Source organism: Phycodurus eques, chromosome 23 (genome assembly GCF_024500275.1).
Source record: "Phycodurus eques isolate BA_2022a chromosome 23, UOR_Pequ_1.1, whole genome shotgun sequence".
Lineage (NCBI taxonomy): Eukaryota > Metazoa > Chordata > Actinopteri > Syngnathiformes > Syngnathidae > Phycodurus > Phycodurus eques.
In genome coordinates, this window is record NC_084547.1 from 2,758,319 (window position 1) to 2,779,743 (window position 21,425).

At 45.3% G+C, this 21,425-nt stretch overlaps 1 protein-coding gene across 9 annotated transcripts in view; it reads right to left on the reverse strand.

Moving 5' to 3' along the window:
• LOC133398001 (ankyrin-3-like) overlaps nt 1–21,425 on the reverse strand; it is a 29,075-nt gene that overhangs the window by 1,282 nt on the left and 6,368 nt on the right. For 3 of the 9 annotated variants that reach the window (XM_061669517.1, XM_061669523.1, XM_061669521.1), the window contains 43 exons: nt 20,943–21,044; nt 20,440–20,538; nt 20,252–20,350; nt 20,081–20,179; nt 19,810–19,995; nt 18,777–18,800; nt 16,641–16,739; nt 16,290–16,388; nt 16,044–16,142; nt 15,303–15,500; nt 15,120–15,218; nt 14,828–14,926; nt 14,661–14,759; nt 14,386–14,583; nt 13,942–14,040; nt 13,233–13,331; nt 12,712–12,909; nt 12,425–12,523; nt 12,238–12,336; nt 12,029–12,127; nt 11,858–11,956; nt 11,689–11,761; nt 11,034–11,175; nt 10,592–10,673; nt 10,373–10,476; nt 9,544–9,582; nt 8,975–9,199; nt 8,691–8,789; nt 8,290–8,444; nt 7,990–8,201; nt 7,161–7,365; nt 6,992–7,088; nt 6,685–6,913; nt 6,382–6,507; nt 6,185–6,307; nt 5,703–5,729; nt 5,592–5,613; nt 3,207–5,144; nt 2,973–3,101; nt 1,050–2,885; nt 640–714; nt 433–564; nt 204–351 (listed from right to left, as the gene is read on the reverse strand). In XM_061669517.1, coding sequence (XP_061525501.1) covers nt 204–351; nt 433–564; nt 640–714; nt 1,050–2,885; nt 2,973–3,101; nt 3,207–5,144; nt 5,592–5,613; nt 5,703–5,729; nt 6,185–6,307; nt 6,382–6,507; nt 6,685–6,913; nt 6,992–7,088; nt 7,161–7,365; nt 7,990–8,201; nt 8,290–8,444; nt 8,691–8,789; nt 8,975–9,199; nt 9,544–9,582; nt 10,373–10,476; nt 10,592–10,673; nt 11,034–11,175; nt 11,689–11,761; nt 11,858–11,956; nt 12,029–12,127; nt 12,238–12,336; nt 12,425–12,523; nt 12,712–12,909; nt 13,233–13,331; nt 13,942–14,040; nt 14,386–14,583; nt 14,661–14,759; nt 14,828–14,926; nt 15,120–15,218; nt 15,303–15,500; nt 16,044–16,142; nt 16,290–16,388; nt 16,641–16,739; nt 18,777–18,800; nt 19,810–19,995; nt 20,081–20,179; nt 20,252–20,350; nt 20,440–20,538; nt 20,943–21,044 — 8,609 coding nt within the window. Of the gene's footprint in view, nt 1–203; nt 352–432; nt 565–639; nt 715–1,049; nt 2,886–2,972; nt 3,102–3,206; nt 5,145–5,591; nt 5,614–5,702; nt 5,730–6,184; nt 6,308–6,381; nt 6,508–6,684; nt 6,914–6,991; nt 7,089–7,160; nt 7,366–7,989; nt 8,202–8,289; nt 8,445–8,690; nt 8,790–8,974; nt 9,200–9,543; nt 9,583–10,372; nt 10,477–10,591; nt 10,674–11,033; nt 11,176–11,688; nt 11,762–11,857; nt 11,957–12,028; nt 12,128–12,237; nt 12,337–12,424; nt 12,524–12,711; nt 12,910–13,232; nt 13,332–13,941; nt 14,041–14,385; nt 14,584–14,660; nt 14,760–14,827; nt 14,927–15,119; nt 15,219–15,302; nt 15,501–16,043; nt 16,143–16,289; nt 16,389–16,640; nt 16,740–18,776; nt 18,801–19,809; nt 19,996–20,080; nt 20,180–20,251; nt 20,351–20,439; nt 20,539–20,942; nt 21,045–21,425 lie in introns of those variants that run through there. The other 6 variants (XM_061669526.1, XM_061669525.1, XM_061669518.1 and 3 more) reach the window with 4 other exon arrangements.

A 21,425-nucleotide genomic window follows, 5' to 3' on the forward strand; every position in this document is an offset into this window, starting at 1 on the left:
ATGTGATGCTACCAATGTTGTTTAATGATGTGTTCGGGTGAGAGCGGTGTGATGGAGGATAGCGCCAGTACCGCAGGAGTCCTGGTCAGTGTATCGGCTTTCACCAACCCAAAAGGCTTGGCTTCAAATAAGACTTCGGAGTGATAAAAGGTGTCAGAAGTGGGATGGTTTTGGGGGGGGGGTCAGTAACCTGGAAAGCTCACCGTGTTGTGTCCATCTCGTTTTGCCGTTCGGGTTTCATTGCGGCGGTGTACGATGAGCCCTCCTGTGCTGACGGCGTCGCTCGGTTTTTGATCAGGTGAACGATGTCCATGCGGTTGATCTCGCTCAGTCTCTTAATTAGTGCCATTTCTAGCTCAAGAACCAAACGTGCCAAACATAAAAAGGTGTGACGATAAAGAGGTGAGACACATCCTACAACTTGGTACAGACCTGTGGCATCTACGCCCTCTCCCGAGGTCCAAAGATCCAAAAGGGCGTAACTTTGGTCTTGCAAGGAATCTGGGTTTTCAGTCCTTATCAAGTTGATCCTCTCCTCACTGAATTCCAGTTCTCGTGCCAACTCTGTGCCAAGTTAAAATCGAATAACGTTATGAGCGGCGTACGATGAAGACGTGGATAAAAGCAGCCGCTACTCGCCTTCCCAGCTGAAGCCCAGGTGGTCAGCGATCATCGACAACGTTTGCTTTTTGCTCTCCGCTCCAGCTTGTGCGTCTATTGCGAAGAGCACAGGACAGATCCGGATTTATTCAATTGAATCAGGCGATTCGGAAAAGCTTTCAGGGGGAAATAAGACTCCAAACTGTCTGTGACATGTTGATATCTTTCACACAGAAAAGGCTATCATCTGAAGTTCTGAATGCAGTTGTTGGTAATATCCACAAGTGGCAAAAGTACTGACACTCTGTTTACTTAAGTAGAAGTACAGATACTAAAAGTAACGAGCCTTTCACAAAGTAATGAGTAGAGCATACAGACACTTTCCGTCACTGGTATTATCTGTGTGAAAGGCACAGGCTGACAAATGCCCGCTTCAGCAGGTGGCATACCTTGACTTTGAGCCCTCCTGGCCGTGATTTGCCGCATCTGTGTCTCAACAGTATTGCCGCGCCGCCGTCCAATAGCAATGTCCTCTCCCGAGGGCAGGGAGTGCATATCGCCGAATGAGTCTCTTTTGATTACCGACGGATCGATAAGACTCCTCTCGTCCTCTGAGGCGTCGTCGGCGTCTTTCTTCGCCTCGGCCAGCCTTTCCACGAGCTTTGCGGCCTCGTCACTGATCTCTTCGAAAGCTTCAGCAGAGTGCTTGCGTGCCTTGCTTCTATCTTTACTGGGTGTTGACGATTGAGAAGATAGGCCACTTTTACCTTTGATGGGCAATCTCGACTGGAAGACTTTTGGTTTTGACTCTCCTTTATTTGTAGTTGGCCTGGTCGAGGCCCCGTCAGAGAGGCTCTCGGTGGACATCTTCGTCTTGACATCCACACAAGTGCCTGTGTCCATTTCAGACTTTCTGTGTGGATCCCTGTTTGTACGCCCTGCGGGTTTTTTGTCTTCAGCGGATTTGGCCAAAGGTTCTGGTTTGAGAGACTTCAATTTGATGGGAATTCGCGATTTCGATACAGTGGCAGTAGCCGTTTTATTTTTAACTTGATGGGATGGCTTAGATTGGATTTTGAGGGGATCAGGACTAGAGACGCTTTTCTGGGGTGCTTCAGTCGAATTGGGGGGCTGTATCACTGACTTTAATTCATCTGGAGAGGAATCGGATGACTCTCTTCCCTGCTCAGCGTATATCGATCGAGTAACTGTAGTTTCTGCTGTCTCTACATTCATAATCATTTGATCAGTGGAGCTTGAATCTAAATCGGAGGATGCTCTATTTATACCGTGGTCTGTTTCAGCCCCTCGACATTCTGGATTTGGTTGATCTTTGGCAACAGGCTTGGCTGAAGCTGAAAGGCCCATTTTGGGGATTTTTGATTTGGCGGATGCCTGATCAACCTCGGTTGCCGACTGAAGCTGTGAGTTTACGGTTTCTTCAGCCTGCTCCTTAATCTTGACATCAAGTTTTAGATTGAGGGCGACTTCCTGTTGTGCTGCTGACTCCCTGCATTCTTGCTTGCCGTTTTCCAATACGGGCTCCTCGTGCGGGTGTTCACCAATTTGGAAAAAAGCGAAGCTGCCACCGTCTTGCTCGCAGCTCCTTTTGGTCATATCAATGGCACCGCTTCGCGTCATTTCAAAGAGCTTTCCTTCCTGGAAGAGAAAAGGGTTGGGTTCACTTGTTGGTGTGCTCTCCTCAGTTGGTGTTTTACCCGGTGTGGTGTCTGGTGTCCCTGGCAGAGACTGAGAGTCTACCACCTTCTCTTCCTCGACTTTGAAACGAGCTTCAAAAGCATCATCATTGTCCAGCATGGAAGACCACGAGTACGCCGCGTCCACCCTCGCAGTGACACCTTTGGACTCAGTTCTGGGATGTTCAAGTTCATCCTCCTCTGTATCGTCATAGATACAGAACTCTGGTTTAAAAGTTTCCTTTGTTTCACTAAGTGTGTCAAGTCCAACCTCCGGCGCAGCTTTGACTTCATCTGTTACGTTACTAGCTGGTGTATAGGTTGGAAATCGGGCAACCCCTAATTCTGGCACAATTTCTCTTGACTTCCGTAAGCAGTCCTCCTTTTGCTCATCGGTTCTATTTTCTGTGTTTGGTGTTAGAGCTGCTTTGGAAGGTCTGTGTGTACCAGCATCAACAGGTGGCGGAACTGTTGGTTGCGGTGCCGTTTTCAGATTGAGTTTTGAGAGGTCTGTCTGGGCTTCCTCTTGACTCACACTAGCTGTTTTGTTGCGGAGATCTTTTGCATTGGCGCCATCATGCACACCTGCTGAAAAAGAAGAGGGAACTTTAATATGGGAGACAGAGAGAAGAGGTAACCCTGTTTCCTCAGTGAGTCTTTTCACCCCAAATTTACATTGCGTGTCCCTTGGGAACTCTACGTCCCCCTCCATCTCATCAACCGATTTGATTTTAGCGGTAACTCTTTTCTGAGCTTCACTGCTGTCTGATGTATCATCTTCCTCTGGGTCTTCGTAGATGACTGCTGGTTTGAATTGAAAAGAGAGGGATGAATGGTCAGGATGGTTGGGATTTAAGTCATAACTTACCTCATCAGAACTAGAGGTATCAGGGGAGAGAGGACTCTTACCAGAACTCGTCATCTGTGATGTCAACTCACAACTGTCATCCTCAGCACTACCCTCAAGGTCTCGTAAATGCCTACCGTGCAATGTATCTTTGATCGGTGATTCATTAGAGGACTCTGGAGGGATTACGGATTGACTTGGATGATCAACCTTGAATGGGAATGATGAATAGCTGTGCTGGTCGACAGGACTACTCTCTAAGGAGTCATGAGGAGGGGATTCCTTGGTGGGGCTGGGTTCAATGGAATCTGGGGACGTAATGGAGGAGTTTTCATCCATGACAGGACTACCTTCGAGTGAGTCTCTGTGGCTTACTGTCAAAGAGTCTTCGGCTAATGGACTTAGAGGATCGGAGTCTTGCTTTAAAAGCAACTCCAAGCTTCCATGGCACTTATAAAAGGATTTAGAAGTTTCCGAACAAGCTAAAGGCAATGATAGTTGAAAATTGGGGCTGCCGCCATCATTAAGTTGCTCGACAGTATTTGACACTGTCTTTTGTATGGCATCAGATTTAAAACACCAAGGTCTGCTCCTTGCATCAGAGGTGGACTCACTTGGAGTGTAGTCATCTGCAGCCTCGCTGAAAGACACACCGCAGGTCAATTCAGTAGACAGTTGGTCACCAGGGCCAAGTCCTTGACTTTCACAAGGTATTCCAGTCTTTTCTGTGCCTTGACTTCCTTTTTTAGACACCGCAGTGGTTTTTGCCAATACCTGTGCTGTTTGTTGTTCATTTTTGGGCGAAACACACAGACTTTCAGAGCTTGTGTCACGAGTGGCAAGACCTTCATGTTTGCAACTATCCTCAGAACTCAGATGAGGAGTTCCAGAACTGGCACTTGTTGAGTATGCAGGGGCACCTTCATCTTGGGAGTTATCTTCACGGTCACCTTTTTCAAAGTCTCTCGTTTTAGTCAGCTCTGACTCTGTGGTGCTCTTCTTTTCTACCTCGCTGAGTGGACAAGTTTTAGAATCCGACGATACTTCTTGTTCTTTGCGCACAGATTTTAACAATAGGTTTTCTGACTTTGCGGTATCTTCCAAGATTGGCACTGTGGATGTTTTGGGCTCATACAATGCCGATTCTCTGTGCGAGGGCTCTTTTTGAAACACTTGCATCAACTCTTTAACTGAGATGCTCTCCTCGTGTTTTTCTGATCCAGCTTCAGGCGTTGCTCTATGTTGACGGATTCCTATGACTTTTGGAGGCAGTTTGGCACTAATGAGCAATTGTGAAGGCTTAATTCCTTTTCTCGTTTGCTCTGCCTCTACTTTCTGCTGTAAGGCTTTGACTTTGTCTTTTATTGAGCCAATGGGAGTCTCTTCAACCAGCGGGGACACGGATTGTGACGTATCAGAGATTGTGGCGTGGTCACCTTGTTGCTCATCTTCCCCATCAACCCCAAGAGGTGTTTGTACTTTGGTTGAAGTGGTGGATTTTGCTTTTGGGGCAACAAGGAGGTATTCTTTAACATCACTGCTGTCCTTTATGGCTTTAGATCTGGGAGTCCCTCTGTCAGCCTTATGTGCACGTAAGGCAGGCTCTGGGCTTTCCAAGGCTGCCTTCATTTGGGCCTCCTCTATCTCACTGTCAGAGAGGAGGACCCAATCCTCACACTCCCTACTTGCTTTTACTGTCTCTACTGTCTTTACTGTCGCGTCAACGTCATACGTTCCGCTCCTTAGTATTTTGCTAACTTTCTCAAGGTCCTCTTTGACTTTCTCAAGGTCTTTTTCCATCAATTCTAACGGCACCGTCGAAACACCGTGCGCTCCTTTCTCAGGAACACACCCTTTCAAAGAAGGGGATTTCTTCGAAGGATCAGCCGTCAAAATAGCCGTCATTTTGATCAAATCTTGTTTCATCTCCGACACGTCTAATAGGAGGTCTGGTTCTCGGATCAGCTCAGATTTGGGGACTGACGGGGCCATTTCTTCGTCTTCCGTGTCGTGGATGAACAAGTAAGAAGTAAAAAAATAAATAAAAATAATAATAAAAAAATTCAAATGAAAGGAGACAAACATTTGAGAATTTGGTCAGGGCAAAATGTATCAGAGGTATACCATTTCAATCATTTTTTTTTTTTCAATTAACATCTGAACTTTGGGGAATTCACAGAAAAAGTTTTAAATATTAAAAGACAAAAAAAGAAAGGAAAAAAAACTGATGATGTGGATGCGAGCAAAATGTCAGGGGTATGAGTGGCACATGAAAAAGGGGTTTCAAAGAAAAAAAGCATTATTCCATATGAGAGCACGTGTTTCATTCGCACGAGATGCAAGTGAAGGCAGCAAGATGCACAAACAAAGTGGCAACTGAAGTTCAAGTACGTATGCATGCATTGATTCATCTGTTCTTCAACCCAATTGAAAAAAAAATGGCTTACATCTCTCTTGTGTTGTGTTGACCTGAGGGGAAAAAAACATACAAAAATTAATTAACATTTCATATGCCAGCGCTGATGCGATACAGACGGATAAGAACTAGCCGTCTTTACCTCTTCATCTTGATCTGAATCAGACTCCTTTTTTCCCCAAAGCAACGAAGCAGGAAGAGGGAGAGAGACAAAAAGTGCATTTTTTTTTTTTTTTCAGCGACTGTAAGGCTTTTGTTCCTGAAAAATCAAAAAAAAAAATCAATACAATCAACAATATGAAATAAAAGGTTTTCAGGACTTGAGCAGTGGTATGCAAAGAATCTTGGCATATGCAGTCGGTGTAAAAAACCGAGAAGAAGAAAACACCCAGTTTTTCTTCCCATTCCCATTGGCTCATCTGACAACATTACCCTTAAAAATAAATGGCTTACAGATTGCAGCAGTGTTATGCGTGTGTACATGCACACGCATAACACAGCGTAGGCAATTATGAACAATTCGCGTCAGGGCTCGCTCGGACTTCAAATAAATCTCTGTTACTTCTCCGTTCTTTACAGGGCGAGTCGTTTTACTTCGTTGTAGTTTTATAAGTTTGGCCTCACCTTGCAGTAGGACGGCAGGGTGATGTTGAGGTTGCATATGGCGTTGTGGGCGAGTAACCTGTGACTCCGGGGTTCCTTCAGAAAACACAAGCGGCCGCAAAGCTCCTGGGTGTTGTCTCTGATCTGCAAACAGCCACCAGGTCACCCTCAATCTGCTGAGTGTATATGACGGCGCGAATAAAGAAAAGAGCACTTACTTTGATGAAAAGCGTTAGTCGGTTCTCTTTGAAAGCAAAAAAGCTGAAGAGATGATGCTGGCCACTTTTGGTGAGGGGAACAAAGTTTCCACAGCAATCTGCATAGATGGGCTTTCCTTCTAGAACCTAAAAAAGAAGTACCTTAGATGGCAAAAGTACTCACACCCTACTAAAGTAAAAGTACATCGACTCGTGTAAAAAAAAAAAAAAAACATTATCCGCGGAGGTTGATGAAAGTAACAAGCCCATTTTGACAAAACGTACAAAGTACAAATGATCTAGTAATACAGTACGAGAAGCTACCTCTACATCTCGACTGCGGGCCACCTCCGTGAAGTTCTCTTGCTGCTCCAGCGTTTTGTCAGTCTTGTCATCGGTCATGCAGAAGCAACGCAGGTGGCCCTCGATGGGGTCGGGGGTTTTGGCAAAGATGACAAACTTAGCCATGTAAGGCACACAGATGATCTCCCGGTAAACTTGAGCGGAGAAGTTGACAGATTCCTGGACTTGCCGGCAGTCTATTAGCCAAAATCTAGAAACATTGAAACAATTTGAGGTCAGGTGCACCTTAAATCCTTCATGATCGATTGACTTCAACCAAATGTGTTACCTAGCAGAAACGTTTGTCGTGAAGGAGACGCGGTCACTGTCAAATGTTAAGGGAGTGGTTCCTGTTATGTCCTCCCACTGGGCTGGTGTTGTTCCACCTGGAAAAACGGACCCAAAGCGCCTCTGCAAAAAAACTGTGACCATTCGTTTGGCTATGTTTTTGGTCTTACCTGTGATACTGCAGAGCAGGCGTAAGGTTGGGGTGTCCCGTCCTAAACCGTGAAGGACTGGGTCACAGTTGCCTTTCGGGACCGGGATTGTCACGGTTATGGGCTTATGAAACTTCCTTCGGCGGGGCTCCAAAGTGACGATGGGGCTGAAGCTGGACTTGTTCCCAAGAGCCCTCCTGACGATATCCAAACTCACTGTCTGGGCCTTGGACAAGAAACAATTGGAATCAAATGACTTTTCTCGGGACTGAAACACAAACCCAGGAATCGGTAGACGATTGAGTGACATCAGGAGCTGGAGACCTTTCGTCTCCGTGTAAGCGTCTGGGAGTGACTTGTAGCCTGTAGCAGCTCCTTGCGAGTTTTCTCATGATGTATGTTTGTGTGTTTGAGTGTTTGTTCCGTTCAATAAATGGCTGAAAGTGCATCAGTGACTGTGGCTCTCCTAGCCAACACGCAAGGGCATGACTGTCCCTTAATTGCTTCTTTTTTTTTTTCTCCAATTCTTTTTAAATTCTACTCAAGAAGCAGACAAAGTCATCGGTACGTGGGTATTTTCTTCAGGTACCTGGCGCCAAAGGAATCCAGTCACTGGTTACTGCCCTGGTCTTGCGTACAAAATGCAAGACCAAAGGCACCGGGACTCTAAGGAACTGGACACACTTTGGTCATATCTGGAAGGTCCAAAAACTCAGATTCAAGGACTTCAACACTCCACACATTGAACGGCTGCCACCTTTATAGGCAGAGTATTGTGAAACAACTTCTTTTTAAGCACCAATGCGGGATTGTCTTCACACATGAGAAACTCCAAAGCAATGGAATTTACCTGCAGGCCCACCCTGATCCTTTTGGTGAGGGCCCCCTCAGGAAATGCTGCTCTCACTTGGGACACAACTGTGCTGCTCAGGACGCCTCCTTCCGGACCAATCAGAATACTGTCTTGCCTAATACGCGACACGACCGCAAAGTATTGTGGGAGATCTCTGGTGATGATGCGGCAAATGCGCTTTTTCTGGAGCTCCTCCTGAGAGTCCAGGTCTGGTGGATAACAGAAAGATTCCAACTGACTGTTGCATCAGTTTCAGGAGCACATTTAGATGCTGATCAAGACACTGAGGAGACTGACCTTCATCCATGCTGTTGAGGATCTGGTTGAGTTCTTCCTGGGTGTGTTCACAGTGATGCTCCTTCCAGCTCTCTCCAGTCTCACTCCTCAAGATGACAAGCTCCCGCTCGCCCCCGCGCAGCGCGGCAAAGTGGGGCACCTCCACAATTACAGGACTAGATGGAGGAACAGCAGGTTTTTAGAAATGCGCGGCACATTCAAAATTGAAGACATCCAAGCACATCTCATCTGATATCATCACCCAAGAGTTTTCGGGGGAAATTTCAGTATTGCCTAACTTTTTGCAAGTAGTGTATAGACACACAAAAAAACGACAAACAAAAAGGGAAAATATAAAATAAGCAAGAAAGCATTGTTGCGTCAGCACAATTTGTTTCTTCTTCTCTTTTCTTGCAGCCTACCCGAGGAAATTTGTCCCTGGCGGGCCAAGCTGGAGGATTCTGCTCACCAAACTCTCGCCTTCATTGAGAGGTGGCGGGGCGCTGGGGAGGTGGAGCTTACTGTGACATTGGCGTTCCAATGCGCAGCATTCAGTGAAAAAAGAAACAGGCACACATTTGGTTCAGGATGCAATGCGGAGGTTTGATCCAATTTCGGACAACTAATAGACAGAATTCAGCAGAAAGTGAAACCGAGGGAGGAACAAAAAAAAGAAAGAAAAGGGACAGAGTCTCTGCCTCCTTACCCAAGAAGCTGGGCTCCAAACGGTGCCACCTCAATAAACCTGCTGGCGAGACCCTCGCCTTCAACAATGGGGGGCATGCTGGCCAGGCGGTGCCTTTTCACCAGCCTGCAGGTCACTCGTGTGGGAGCGCTGCACTTCCCAGGCGGGATGATGATGCGCAGGCCATTGTGGCGACAGCCCTGCATGGAGCCGCCTCTTGCATCCACCATGAAGCTAACCAGGAAGCTGAGATGAACAGGAGAGCAGAGACTGTACTTAATACTTAATATCCAACATTGCCTATTGGACCTTATATACATAGGTTCCCCCCAAAACTTTGCTCAGTATTGTAAATCCGAACTAAATCAATCTTGTGTTGACATCACAACACACACAAACATCCATCTTGGCTTCATAGGCTTAAAACAAACAATACAGTGTTGAAAAGAGAGACACAAAACGTAACACCCACAATGTGAGGTGGAACTATGTGGATGACAAGAACATCCCCAAGGACAGTGGGAGATGATTCCAAAAAATGAAAAAAAAAAAAAGGAATGGAATGGCTGAATCAAGGCATGGAAGATCACCTGCTGTGGTCCTTATGATCACGGCACGGAGAAGAACGGCTAAAACGTCAGACAGAATTCCAGCGAAAGTGAAAGAGAAGAAGGAGACTGTCAAAATAAATTAAGCTCCGCCTGATGTGGCAATAAAGGTAACCCTGACAAATACTCGCCTCCTCTCAAATCCTTCTGTAGAACATAACGCAAACTGTTCACTGAAAAACACACCTGTGTAAACCTATCCGTGTATTTCGCTGCTCTTTCTGTAACGGCTTAAATGGTGCCCAAACACCCTGATCCTTCTGAGGCGCCATGACGGCAGGGGAGTTGCTAGCGTTGGCCACCGGCTCATAACCGGTCGGCTTGACAGTGAACAGCAGAGTGATGCAAGATTCCAATGTAGGTCAGAAATGCAGGCGAGGCTCCTTGCGGGGCGAAAGTAGGGTGCCTAACTTCTCAAGACGATACAGAGAACGGTCCAGATCACTATTGGCAGTTGTGATCAGCTTACGGCTGGCCGTTCGACATAAGGTACAATAAAGGTCTTGGTCCCTAATGACCCCCACGAATATCGGGGCTTCACTGTACTGGTCTTTAGCTTTCGCTTTGTGTCATTTATTTCAAAGACATTAATCTGACTTGGTACACTGGTGTCAGAAATGGGATCCGATTTGAGACACCAAACATCAAGCAGACTCGAAGAGAAAGTGAAACTCAGGAAGAAGACTGTTGTGCCAATACAGTAAAGGTACTAGGCTAGATCTTTAGTAATACTGTAATTATTCTTATGAGGATAAGGTATCCCACTTCTGACACCAAACAGATATATATATTTTTTAATGACTATACATACCCAGAGTGAAGTGGACTGGAAGATAAAGCTATGTTGTCTAAATTCTCTGTGCCCCAACTCAGTCGGTAGGAGTCGCTCTCATTTTCCCTTGAAAGTGATGACATCTGGGATAAAGCAAAAACAAAATAATAATAATAATTTGTTGAAACGACCCAGCAAGAATTGTCCCACAACCCTGAGTTTGGGAAACCAAATTAAATCTGTGCGCACTGTACGTACCTGACAGTTGAGCATTTCATCCATCATACGTTCTTGTTTGTGGTAGTAGCTTTGACGCGTGGGGGTGAACGACCGTTCTGAACTGCAGTAAAAATAAAGAATCGAACAATACAGCTGAGTAAGTACGTACCAGATCCAATTTGTGTGAGTTGTAAATAAGTCACAAGTCAGCAGTTCCAAGTTACTGTGGCAAAAATACATTTAAAAATAAATAAATAAATAAATTTTAAAATAAAAATTCAAATAAGCCTCGTCGAGTCATTACTTGGATGAAGCAAGTCACAAATCACTTAACTCATTCACTGCCAGCCTTCCCAGTTAACATGAATATTTGACTTCTAAAGCCGTCAATGGCAGTGAATGTGTTAAAGTCTGACTCGAGTCAAATAATGTGATATGTGCTCGACTTTTGGAACGCAATCGTGCAGTGAGTTTTCTTTACCTGCCAGTGTGCGCCCCCTCGTTGCTGAAGCAGAGGTAGTTCATGTTATCCAGATACTGTCCTGGCAGTGAATCATCTCCAAGCTCTCTGAGGTCTTCAGCTCTGAAATATTCTCCTCCGTCACCCGTCATGGTGTCATCGCCTTCGCAGTGGCAGTTAGGGTGGATTCATAAGCAAAAAGACAATACAGTGGGCCCCCCTTTTTTTTTTTTTTTTTTTTTTTTAGCAGGGGCTATGTTCCCGACCCCAATAAGTTAAAACGTGCTATATAGAGCATAAAAACATTTTCTTTACAGTTTTACTCTCTCCACGTGCAGTAAACACAACTTATTAAAACACACCTTTTCAAGGGCACACAAGGCCATTCATGCATCCATTCCCTTTTTTTGGGGGGGGGGGGGGGGGCTGCTTCTTGTCCCCTACTCCTCTTTAAAATAAGCAAAGCCAGGGGCTTTGTTTTGCAACAACGACCAAGGTTGACGAGGTGCGGTCTACTCGTCTACCAGCGGGAAAAGCCTCCCTACTTTCTTGTGCGTCGCTACGTCAGCACTTCCAAATATGGTCTTGTGCAAAAACCCATAAAAAGAACGACGGATGCGAACAATGAAACACAATATAGCGGTGAAACAGGAAAGCAAGGATTCTTGTGACTCACCTTCTTCATCCGAGACATCCAGTACTTCAGTCATTGTTTCTGGCACATTTAGTTTATGTTTCTCTGTCACCGTCTGTAGGTGGTGGTGGGGGATTTTATAAAATTGGACTTTTTTCCAAATCTCATTTGTAACATAGAATCAGATTTGCAATTGGATGGTACACCATACCGTGGTGGTGGTGATGATCTCCTCTGTGACGACCTTCAGCGTGTCCACAACAGAGATGTAGCCCAGCCTTCGAGCAATACCCAGAGCGGTGTTTCCATTCTGGGCAATCAACAAAAAAGTCCTTCAGTGTGGTGTATGTGCGTTTGTGAATGCATGTGTGCGAGAACCTACCACAGTGACAGCGTTTGGCTTGGCCCCGTACTGCAAAAGTATGTTGATGATGTGCGTGTTGCCCTGCTGGGCCGCCTGGTGAAGTGGGCTGTATCCGTTCTGTGAAAGCATTGAATTTGAAGTTCCATCCCATAATGTCATCAAGTGTTCCCACGCTATATCGTGGCTCCGAACACACTGAAGAGAACAATTTCGCATGGATTGCGTACCTTGGTCTTCACTGTCACGCTGGCGCCGTTTTGAAGAAGGAAGTTGACCATCTTGGTGTTTCCATAGTGACATGCAACAATTAGAGGAGTGTAGCCCAGCTGTAAAACAAGCACAAACGTGTCGGTCACTGTCCAAACTTTATATTAACTACATAGCACGTAACCCTTCCTGTTTTGGGTTTCCTACTTTGGTCTGCTGGTTGAGATTGGCTCCATTTCTGGCAAGGATCTCTGCAGCAGCAACTTTATCATCTTGTGCTGCCAAATGAATGGCGGTAAGGCCACACTGAAGCGGAGACCAGAACGTGCAAACGATTAGCTGGAGTGTGATCCTACTTCAAATGAGAACTGACAAAATGCGAAAATGATTACAGTTGGTAGGCTAAGATATCAAGAGACAGCAACTTAAATACGGAACGCGTTGCGCCAGGTGAAGTCCCATTTTGTTGCTTTGAATGAAAGCTTACACAATACCTTAGTGGGCGTATTGACATGAGCTCCCTTACTCAGGAGCAGCGCAGCCATGTCGGCGTGGCCCTCCTCCGAAGCCAAATGGAGCGGCGTGACGCCCTGTTTGGTCAGGACGTTGGTCTCGGCCCCGTAATTCAGCAGAACTGTCGCGATGTCTATTTGGTTTTTCTTGGCCACGATGTGGAGAGGCGTGTAGCCATTCTGCTCCGTAAAGACATAAGACGGAAACCGGGAATGCAATTTTGCCGACAACGTACACTCCTCCACTTAGTGAAGCGACTCTCGTCGCACTGTGACTGAGCAAGACTGTATGACTTGACTCGCAACTTGCTTAACCCAAGTCATTGAATTGGCTTGCTCGAAATTTAGCGGCGACTCGACTTGCTTGATTTTTGCCACACTTGCATCGTGACTCGCTCCCGCCTCTGAAGCTCGCCAAGACTGACATTACGATTTGACATTTCTACCGAATAAAGTTTCAGCTAGCAGAAAGCAAAGCAGTGGACTTGAAGTTGAACTCTCACCTTGACAATCGTGTGCGGGGACGCTCCCTTGTCCAGGAGCAGAAGCGCCACCTTCTGGTTGTCATAATGTGCTGCAACGTGGAGCGGAGTGAGGCCATTCTATGAGGGACAGTCAGAAAATTACGAAAATGTTTTTACTTTTTTTCCTCCTCGTTTCATGATGGCATTTTTCCCTCGGAAAATTAGGACTTGGACTGCCAGAACATTACCATTTTTTTCCCTCTTGCCCCCGCAAAAAGATTCATAATTGCCTACAGAAACCACAAGATGGCGGCGATGCATTACGTTTGTCGAAATGAAGCTCCTCAACTCGCTTCAACATAGTTCCTCGGTGCCAAAATGTCACAAGATGGCAACAGAGCACTACTTTTGCCGAAATGAAGCACCTTGATTCACTTCATCATTATTACTTGGCACCAAGATGTCACCAAAGTAATACTTCTATTGCTTTGGCGAATACCAGAGGATAAGTGTCACCACCCCCCACCCTCCCGCGCAAAAAAAAAAAAAAAACAACGAAAAATGGGTTTATTTGCGAATGCCGAACCACGCGTACGTCGGGGTTTGCAGTAATGGATGAAATGTATGTATCGCCCAGCCTTAAATGAAGTAAGGACTTCAATTCTCTTCAAACAACGACTCTTAATTGCAACGTTACACTTTTGTGAATGGTACAGATTGCGGCAAGCTTCGAATTTTCGATGCCAACCTTCCCTGCAGAATCAGGCGGCGCACAACGCTGCAGCAGAAGTTTGGCCACATCTAGGCTTCCGTACTTTGAGGCAACATGAAGGGGAGTAAATCCTTTCTGAAAAAAAATATATACCAAAGACCACCAATTGATTACTTATTGAGTGTCCACAATGTGCACTGACAATTGTACAATATCTACACAAGTGGCAGGCTGTCCTTTTGGGACCACCAGGGACGGCGATTATCAAATGTATTATTACTGTTGTAGATCGTGTTTTGCAAGTCGAACAGTTTTGCGCTGACAAACCGATCAGAGGTCGCAAAAGGGCGGACGTTATTGTGGGAGGTGAATTTGAAATCTGATCGGTTAAAGTAAGAAACACGTCCCATTGAGAAACGACTCACAAACACCGAGCTCGGGCGTTTATTCGTAAATAGCGTCACGGGTTCCTCCGCGCACCTTTGTGGCCAGCGAGTGCGACGCGCCCGCCTCCAGCAGAACTGAGGCGGTCTCCACCTGGCCCTCCTTGGCGGCGATGTGAAGCGGAGTGTAGCCGTTGGCTGTGGCCGCATCGGGGTGGGCCATGTGTTGCAGCAGTAGCTGGACAATCTCGGTTTTCCCCAGCCGGGCAGCAATGTGGAGCGGGGTCTGGTCTTCCTGAACGTAAAAAAACAGCACACGAAGAATGTCATTCTTGTTTACATCGTCCCTAAAATAGTCAAACCGGTACTCACCCGAGCCCTGGCGTCTACCATTGCGCCGTTCCTCAGTAGACATCGAACCACCTCCACCTGACCGGCCCTGGTCGCCATGTGTAACGCGGTTTCGCCACGCTGCGCGGCATGTTTCGTGTGATTACGTCATTGCGGTCGTGAAGCCAAGAGTAACGCATTTCACTCACGATGTTGCTCCTGTCCGGAGAAGCCCCGTTTTGCAGCAGCAGGAGAACTATGTTGAGGTGACCCATGAAGGCTGCCACGTGGATGGGCGTCAAACCGGACTGCAAAAAAACAAGGTGGAAGAGAACACTGAATAGCGGTGACAGGAGACATTTTAAAGACACGCGGCGCCAGAGTCGGCGCAACCCTTGAACCTCCTTGGCACACCTTGAAATCTAAATTGAAACAAAGCCCATTCATTATCAATCAAGGCGATACGCTTGAACAAACATCCAGTATTATTCCACGAAGTACCTCTGTAATGGCCTGGATTGAGGCTCCATATTTCACCAGCAACTCCATGACTTTCACCCGGTTCTTCTTACAGGCTATGTGCAATGGAGTAAAACCATTCTGTGGAATGAATGGGAACATTTTTCCATATCATGAAACGATTATTTCAAATGGGGGGGGGGGGGGGGAAATGAGTTGTGGTACCAATGCCCGGGCATTAGGGTTGGCCCTCTTGTCCAAAAGAAGCTTGGTAACTCGGTAGTGGCCGCAGTGGGCGGCCACGTGTAAAGCTGTCAGGTAGTCCAGAGTCACGTCGCCGATGGGCGCCTTGTGCTGCAGAAGGTGTTTGACGCACTCCACGTGATCGCCTTGCGTCGCCATGTGGAGGGGAGACAAGCCATTCTGGAGGACAATAAAAGTTTGATTCCTGGAACATTCTTTAGCCTTTATTTGCGATCATTCTCAAAGACAACTGTATTTATATACCTGGAACACATTTCATGAGGCGAACTCGATGCGCTTTACATGTTAAAAAATATTTAAAAACAATGAGCAAAAGAATGACTCTTTGATTTTGATTGTTTCATGATCAAATGACAACTTTTTTTACTGACACGTTTTTCATGAAAACTACTGCGACACATTTGATCTTGTAACGTTACAACTTGATTCTCGTAAAATCACGATATTGTAAAATGCATTTTACATACAAATGACATTTTCTGCATAGTATGACTACTAAGAAATGACTACGAAATGTTTGTTTTGACTATTGTAATACTTTTCAAGATTTGTCCGCGCGATACGACTGTTTTGTCATATTTTGCATTCACTTTCCTCAAATGGTCAAACCATCATTGACAGCGACCGCACGGCTGTGTGAACACGGGCGGACCGAACGGGAGCGTTTGTGCCGGTTGTACTGCAAATGGGTCAAAACGATACCTTGGTCCTGGCAAGCAGAGGCGCTCCTCTCTCCAGGAGGAGCTCAACGGCCGTTTCGTGTCCGCTCCGGGCCGCGCAGTGCAGCGGGGTCAGGCCATCCTACAGACGGGACGAGAACGCACTGATCAAGTTATACAAGTCCAGAAAATAAGTGCCATGGGAGTGAAAGCACTTTCCCACAAAAATAATGACTCATTTGACAGACAGGTGTCGATATTGATTGATGCACTTCCTCAAAGCGCTCACCCTTGTTTTGGCGTCTATCTGAGAGCCACGATCCAGCAGCAGGCAAACCATGTTCGTGTTGCCTCGCTTGGATGCCACGTGAAGGGGGGTGATGCCGTTCTGGAAGGGAGACAAACTGCAATGTTGAAGAAGTCGGAATAATCAACGGTAACAGGAGGATACGCAAGTTAATTGTGCCTTCTGCCATCTCGAGGAATCGTTTTTAATTGTTTTCCCTGTCACTATACGTCACTGGCATCAATAGATCAAAGGTACATTCGTCGAGACATTATAATTGTCAGAGCAATTCGGTGAAATTGGGTAAATTCGCGTGGCACACCTGACGATCTCATTCGGTTTATCGGATCTCACCCTGGCGAGGAAGTCGACAGCAGCCCCTCGGTTCAGTAGGAGTGTGGCCACGTTGACATTTCCATAGTGGGCAGCTATATGCAGCGGGGTGAATCCACTCTAGAGCGACGCGGGCATGGGGGAGAAAGACGGATAGAAAACAGCTTCGCTCACATGCATGCATGCGTTCGAATCAAAACGTTGTCGGGGATGAAAAGTGGGACGTGAACTCAAATCACAGGTAAGAAACAAATCAAAAACAACAGTTCATGCAGGCTGTCCGTCACAATCACGTCAAAGCGGGAGGATGGGAAACATCGCAGGGAGAAACGATATCAGTACGGCCAAGCAATTGTACAATCGGCACAAAATCCACAGGGTCAAATTATACTGAAATGAAATACTGCGATTCCCCTCAGAAATTGTATGAACGCTGAGAAATATTGTCGCTGCAGCCATCTTGAGTTTAGTTTCATAGAGCTTGCTTTTTCAGTTCTTCAAGACAAAACTGAAGGCAGCAAGACCCACAATCAGTCGGTCTTGAATGAAAACTGCTCATCTCAACTCCACATGTGCTCATGTTTGAGCGCAGACCTCTGCCAAGGCCAAACTGTGAAGCAAATTCCTGGATTTGCACTTTAATCCAGATCATCTCAGCATTTATACAATGGATCATTTTATTAATTTTTTTTTTTTTTTTTAATGCATAAACCAAAATAAGAATGTTGACTTTACGTCATCACGATATTAGCATTAGTAATGAGAATTACTATGTCAGAACTGTTAGCTTGCACAGCAGGTTTGAGTAGTTGTGAAATGTCTCCCTTACCTTGCCATTCTGTAAGTATTGGTCCGATTTAATGTGGGAAAGTTGTTTACAAAAAGTGCGGAGAATTGAGTGACGAATGGGATGGTTTCAAAATGTTGCATCGTCAACAAATACAGAGCGGTGCCAAATTAAGGGTACATGCAAGTGAGACAGCCGATCAGGTACCTGAATATCGACGGAGGGTTGCCAAGACTAACTCAAATCGATTTGGAATTGTGACAAATTATAAGCGCACAACACATGACAAAATGCAGTTAAAATAATAAGGTTGTCGATGTGCTCATACACTCCAGGTTCCAAACCAAAGGCCCCAAGAAGAGTTGAATTTCGAAGGACCCCTGGCAAATGGCCAAAATGACCCTAAAATGGCCGCTTAATGGCAGATTTAGTGTTCTCTTTTCGGGCTTTTCGGGGGATTTGGGGAATTATTTGTGGGTCTAGTCAAGATAGACATGGCTAAACTGCAAAACCTCAAATCTAACAATGATTAAATATCTTAAACTCATTCACTGCCAGTCCCTCATCTTAACATGGATTTTTTTAATTCAACAGCCGTCAATGGCAGCGAATGACTTTTAAATGATGGCAAAATAGGCTTCTTCTTCGTCTGCCTAGATAGTTCTTCTTAACAGGAAGCTTGTGGAAGTAAGTTACCTCAAGCATTTCCTTTCACATTTAAATGAGCCGTAGGTCGTATAAATATTAGTTTGAGCTAAGTATTTATTAGCTGTAAGAGGGAAAATATGGGCATCACAATTTTGATTCACGCAAACGCCAACATTGTTCGTTTAAATGCCTTTAAGCATATGTTTGTCAAACTGTTTTTTCAGATTTGCATTCTGTTATTGATTTATTTTTAATCTTATACAATAGGGTTCTATGTTTTAAAAGTCTAACCAAAAGTGCAGGCAGAGCCCAGGGTCAGTAGCATCTCTTATCAAGTTAACTGCAAATTTCAAATGTCAATTTTTGCAACCCTCAGTTCCACAGACTAGATTATAAAGCATGCAATGATGTTAAACGACATTCGGTATATTAAGGGTTGTTCCCCCCCAAAAATGTAATTAAATTTAGTAACAGTCATCAAGAACACAAAAATATGCATTTGGAAAATAATAATAACAAAGAGAACAGAGCAAACAAAGGCCTGGCCATGCAATGGAGGCCAAGACTGCCCCCCCCCCCCCAAAAAAACAAAAAAAAACAAAGTGGTGAATTGCAAACTAAAGTGATGGCTATTATTTAATACAGAGCTATGGAATGTGACCGTGTGTGCAAATAAGAAAGCTATGAGGCAGTCCAAAAAAAAAAAAAAAAACACCATATACCTCAGTAGTTCTATTGACCATCATCTGAAGCAGGGGACATGATGGAGGAAAACATCAGTGCTCGTGTGACTTCAGCCCAGTGAGCTTGGAAATGGTGGCGTTTTTTGTGAAAGAGGAAAAAAGCGTGACAGCGTCTATCACAGAGCGAAACTTCATCAGTACAATTTTGGGCTACTGCAACAATAACGGAACACCGCAAAGTCAGCTGGGTCGATGATGAGAGAGACATTGCCCACAAAACACAAAGTCATCGCACCTTTGGCACTAAAGAAGTTAATGTTTGGATGTTTTACAGTTCTTTTCATACTTGTGTGACCGTTTACGAACGCTACATGAAAGAAAACTGTACAGTTAACATCGGTTTCATGAGAGCAACAGTTGGGAAACACTTTTTAAACACATTGTAGAAACCGATTTGAACACAACAATGTGTCGAAAAACAATGTATAGTGGTGCCTTCAGATGCATTGCAAAAGAGTTGCCTTCAGAGCGAGCTTAATGCTAACACATTATGCAAAATGCCGTTGGCAGGCTAACGAATAGCATCGATAGTTGTGGTTCTTAGCAACAAAATTAAACAAACAGCGGAGCAACACATGTAGACAGACAATATCACTATACTCCCAGGTATATAATCTTTATCCTCAGCGAAATACGACTAATATGATTGCAGCTCATTGAGTCACGAAGAGTCGTAGTGACTCTCACTTGTTGGTGTCTGTATGTATGTATAATACTGCCTCCAGTGGCCAAAGCGGGCACACCAGAAGGAGCTGCCTAATAAATGTCATTCTTTCCATTCTATTCAAGTTGTTACTCAATATTTTTATAGAGTGCTATTTCCCTTATCCAAAAAAAACACATCACAAAACTGAGTCTTGTTGAGTTGTTTTTATGTTTTGAGTTGCGAACGTGGTCGTGGAACAAATTAAACTTGGCACCACTGCAATCTGTTTTCAATACTGTACAGTACAGTATTTATATTTTATAACTACAACAACAAAAGGTGGGAAACAGAGCCACAGTGACACACCTTGGACTGGACATCAGCGTTGTGGTCGTTCTGGAGAAGCAGGGCCGCCGATTTGGTGTCGTCTTTGCGGGCCGCGATATGCAAGGCAGGCAATCGGACCTTCCCTTTCGTGTCGTTTTCCAGTAAGATTGAAACCACTTGGTTGTGGCCTTGCTGAAGGGCAATGGCCAGAGGCGTGAAGCCGTCCTGTCAGCCATCAGCGAGAGAAGTGTGCAATTAGCAAAAGCAAGGAACCGAGGACGCTCTGTTTTGACAGAGCGTCTCGCCTCACCTCCGTGGCAGTACTCTGGTTGCCTCCGTTCTCCAGAAGGTATCGCACCACATCCAAGTGGTTCTCCTGGGCAGCCATGTAGAGAGGAGTGAATCCATTCTGCGCGGAAACAAACATAACACGCCGTTACGGACGAACCTGAAACGGACAGACCGGGTCCGGAAGACTCACCTGAGACTGCGTGTTTATATCCGCACCTTGTTTGACCAGCATCTTCACCACTTCAGCCTGACCAGCTAAAGAGGAGATGTGCAGAGCAGTGTTTCCTTTCTAAATTCCCCATCAAAGCGCACATTGGTGAGTTGACGACGGTCATCTGTTTCGCTTTCGAGACAAAAAAAAAAAAGGCGTTTTCCTACTTTTGTTGCAGAATTCAATGCAACTCCCCTTTCCAGCAGCTCCTGAACAAGCTCTACATGGCCTTCCTTGGCTGCCAGGTGCAGTGCATTAAGTCCATTCTGGAAAAGGTATCATAAGATTATTAAGCAATCTCTTCACCCTACCGTACCATTTCTAGATATTAATCATTTGCATGTCGTGGACACTTTTTAAACAAATGGCCACAATACAGATTCAACATGTACACAAAATACTCAATTGTGGCAATGGATGTCATTCCTGGACAGCGCACCTTCTCGCGAACATATAAGGTAGAGTGAAAGGCATTTTGCGAAGAAGCGCTCCATTTGGTCATCCAGACGTCCCGATTTGCTCATGAAAATATCAAACTTACAAATTAGTATTTTGTGCGCACGTGATATCTACGGGCATATTGTGGCCACAATGAAAATATTTTGCTTCTTTGTCATGTCTGGGGCGCTTGTATTTTTGCTTGCGAGATGGGACGTTTGTCTTTTTCTACCTGATTGCTGGTGTTGATGTCGACGCCCCCTTTCAGATATTCCAACACCTTGTCGACGTTCCCCGCTCTGGCCGCACGCAGGAAGCTGGTGTTGCTGTCGGACTGCAAAAGAAACACAAACACTGGAAATTTCCTACAGGTAAAATACAATCGAGCGAGTACAACAGCCGGCTCGATTTTGACGATAATAATCAAAGTACAGGCTTAACATTGAGGTCGAGCTTTCGAGTGTGTGCTAATATTAGCTGTGTTTTCCCTTTCAACTGCATCAATCCTGAAGCGAAAACCCCAGTGACTGCAGCCGTCTGTTTTTGCAGTATTACTGTCACGATTTCAGACAGTGGAGGGAAATATTTAGCGCAATATATATTAGGGGTGGGAATCGCAAAGTTCATTCTACCTTTTGCATTCTATTGGAAAGAACAGCATTGAATTGTTCTGCCTGTCACTGATCAAGAGGGAGTAAAATCTTTCAAAAAGTCT